Genomic DNA, 3,196 nt, shown 5'->3' with positions numbered 1-3,196 from the left:
TGAGGTTCCAAGAATGCTTGGCTCACCATCGTATAACTGCCTCACAAAAATCACATAGGAGTTATTATCAGAAGGTGGTCTGTGAAGGCATATTATAGGTCTGATTCACAAACATCACATAGGAGTTATTATCAGAAGGTGGTCTGTGAAGGCATATTATAGGTCTGATTCACAAACATCACATAGGAGTTATTATCAGAAGGTGGTCTGTGAAGGCATATTATAGGTCTGATTCACAAACATCACATAGGAGTTATTATCAGAAGGTGGTCTGTGAAGGCATATTATAGGTCTGATTCACAAACATCACATAGGAGTTATTATCAGAAGGTGGTCTGTGAAGGCATATTATAGGTCTGATTAAAAGGTGAGCACGTTCCTTTCAGGTGTTTTCCTGCACCAACATTCAATAAAGTACAGAGTAGATCCTACCTTCTCAGCCAGCCAGCCCAGGTGTCTGATCTCTCTGCTCCCTGCGATTCCTGTTCTTCCCGTGTGCTCTTTGACCTCTGTGATGACCTTGTTGATGAGGTTAGAGGTCGCCGACTGCATGACCTCGAACCAGGCCTGGGCCGAGGCTGTGTCTTTACACCGTAACACCACCGTGTGCTTGGCGTCCGGAGAGTGCAGCTCTACCTGCCTGGAGAACACAAACAGACGGAGAGACATTCACAAAGCTGTGAATTAGTTTTGTCACAGGCAAATAGCTCCCATAGCACAGCTTTCAGTGGACATGAGAAAAGGCTTCTTCAGTTCAACAAAGACTACTTCCCTTTGAAGGAAAGGAAGATGGCCCCTGTTTGCTTGATGATGTCCTAAGTGAATGGAAATGATCCCAAGCACCACTAAAAGACTGTTTCTCACAGTGTCTCTTCTTCTGGCTAAGATAAACATTTCCTTTGATGTACCTAGCACTGTGTACAGTGGGTGTGTATTTAGTTACAGACTTGCTTACTCATCATGGTTTGATAAAGTTTGGTTTGTCACTTGTGGGATGTGCAGTAAGTTTCAAGCCTTTTTGGTATTGGAAACATTAGCTAAGTATATTATGAATTCATTCAGCTAACAACAAAAAATCAATCAAATGAACAAGGTTGAAGGAAACCGTTTTCACCTCAAAGACCTGGGCCTTGAGTATGACCACTGTTGATAAATCTACCTGTCATTAATCAGAGACAGTGGGAGACCATGTTATCATGATGTCACAAACCACTAGATCAACTGCAGGTGCTCTCTCTCCTACTCGCCTCCACCAACCCTCTCCCCAGTCCCCCACCACAGTTAAAAATAGAAACCAGAGACTTGATTGAGGAGAAACAGAAGTCAGATGTCATATGGAGCGAGCTGAAGTGTTTACGTTAGTTAGAGGCTGGCTGGCTGGCTGGCTGGCTGGCTGGCTGGCTGGCTGGCCAATTTTGTATACTTTGAGCATTTGCTTTAGTCTGCCTGGAGTGCCAGATGGGTGGGCATTGCACTTACAAGCTCAATCAAGCACAACTAAAATATTTTAAAGACTTCAAATAGTATTTGTACCCAGGTGTGTTCTCCCCATTCAAGGCCCCCATTCAAGGCCCATCCACATCCAGTCAGGTCATCTCTCCAACATGGGACACTAACTACTGAGCCATTAAAGAAGCCAAGGCCAGATTTAGAAAGTGGACTCACTGTGTGGCCCATCCACATCCAGTCAGGTCATCTCTCCAACATGGGACACTAACTACTGAGCCATTAAAGAAGCCAAGGCCAGATTTAGAAAGTGGACTCACTGTGTGGCCCATCCACATCCAGTCAGGTCATCTCTCCAACATGGGACACTAACTACTGAGCCATTAAAGAAGCCAAGGCCAGATTTAGAAAGTGGACTCACTGTGTGGCCCATCCACATCCAGTCAGGTCATCTCTCCAACATGGGACACTAACTACTGAGCCATTAAAGAAGCCAAGGCCAGATTTAGAAAGTGGACTCACTGTGTGGCCCATCCACATCCAGTCAGGTCATCTCTCCAACATGGGACACTAACTACTGAGCCATTAAAGAAGCCAAGGCCAGATTTAGAAAGTGGACTCACTGTGTGGCCCATCCACATCCAGTCAGGTCATCTCTCCAACATGGGACACTAACTACTGAGCCATTAAAGAAGCCAAGGCCAGATTTAGAAAGTGGACTCACTGTGTGGCCCATCCACATCCAGTCAGGTCATCTCTCCAACATGGGACACTAACTACTGAGCCATTAAAGAAGCCAAGGCCAGATTTAGAAAGTGGACTCACTGTGTGGCCCATCCACATCCAGTCAGGTCATCTCTCCAACATGGGACACTAACTACTGAGCCATTAAAGAAGCCAAGGCCAGATTTAGAAAGTGGACTCACTGTGTGGCCCATCCACATCCAGTCAGGTCATCTCTCCAACATGGGACACTAACTACTGAGCCATTAAAGAAGCCAAGGCCAGATTTAGAAAGTGGACTCACTGTGTGGCCCATCCACATCCAGTCAGGTCATCTCTCCAACATGGGACACTAACTACTGAGCCATTAAAGAAGCCAAGGCCAGATTTAGAAAGTGGACTCACTGTGTGGCCCATCCACATCCAGTCAGGTCATCTCTCCAACATGGGACACTAACTACTGAGCCATTAAAGAAGCCAAGGCCAGATTTAGAAAGTGGACTCACTGTGTGGCCCATCCACATCCAGTCAGGTCATCTCTCCAACATGGGACAGACACTAACTACTGAGCCATTAAAGAAGCCAAGGCCAGATTTAGAAAGTGGACTCACTGTGTGGCCCATCCACATCCAGTCAGGTCATCTCTCTAACATGGGACACTAACTACTGAGCCATTAAAGAAGCCAAGGCCAGATTTAGAAAGTGGACTCACTGTGTGGCCCATCCACATCCAGTCAGGTCATCTCTCCAACATGGGACACTAACTACTGAGCCATTAAAGAAGCCAAGGCCAGATTTAGAAAGTGGACTCACTGTGTGGCCCATCCACATCCAGTCAGGTCATCTCTCCAACATGGGACACTAACTACTGAGCCATTAAAGAAGCCAAGGCCAGATTTAGAAAGTGGACTCACTGTGTGGCCCATCCACATCCAGTCAGGTCATCTCTCCAACATGGGACACTAACTACTGAGCCATTAAAGAAGCCAAGGCCAGATTTAGAAAGTGGACTCACTGTGTGGCCCAT

The 3,196-nt window shown here is 46.3% G+C and overlaps 1 protein-coding gene across 1 annotated transcript in view; it reads right to left on the bottom strand.

Moving 5' to 3' along the window:
- The window catches only part of sntb1 (syntrophin, basic 1), a 34,571-nt gene extending 33,006 nt beyond the window's left edge, over positions 1-1,565 (bottom strand). The window contains exons 1-2 of the mRNA XM_065015372.1: positions 1,534-1,565; positions 433-640 (exon numbers count right to left, since the gene is read on the bottom strand). Coding sequence (XP_064871444.1) covers positions 433-640; positions 1,534-1,565 — 240 coding nt within the window. The remainder of the gene's footprint in view (positions 1-432; positions 641-1,533) is intronic.
- Between the last annotated feature and the right edge of the window lie 1,631 nt (positions 1,566-3,196).

This window comes from Oncorhynchus nerka, unplaced genomic scaffold (genome assembly GCF_034236695.1).
Source record: "Oncorhynchus nerka isolate Pitt River unplaced genomic scaffold, Oner_Uvic_2.0 unplaced_scaffold_1478, whole genome shotgun sequence".
NCBI lineage: Eukaryota > Metazoa > Chordata > Actinopteri > Salmoniformes > Salmonidae > Oncorhynchus > Oncorhynchus nerka.
Note: the sequence above shows the minus strand (reverse complement) of the source record. Positions and strands in the feature narration are given on the sequence as shown.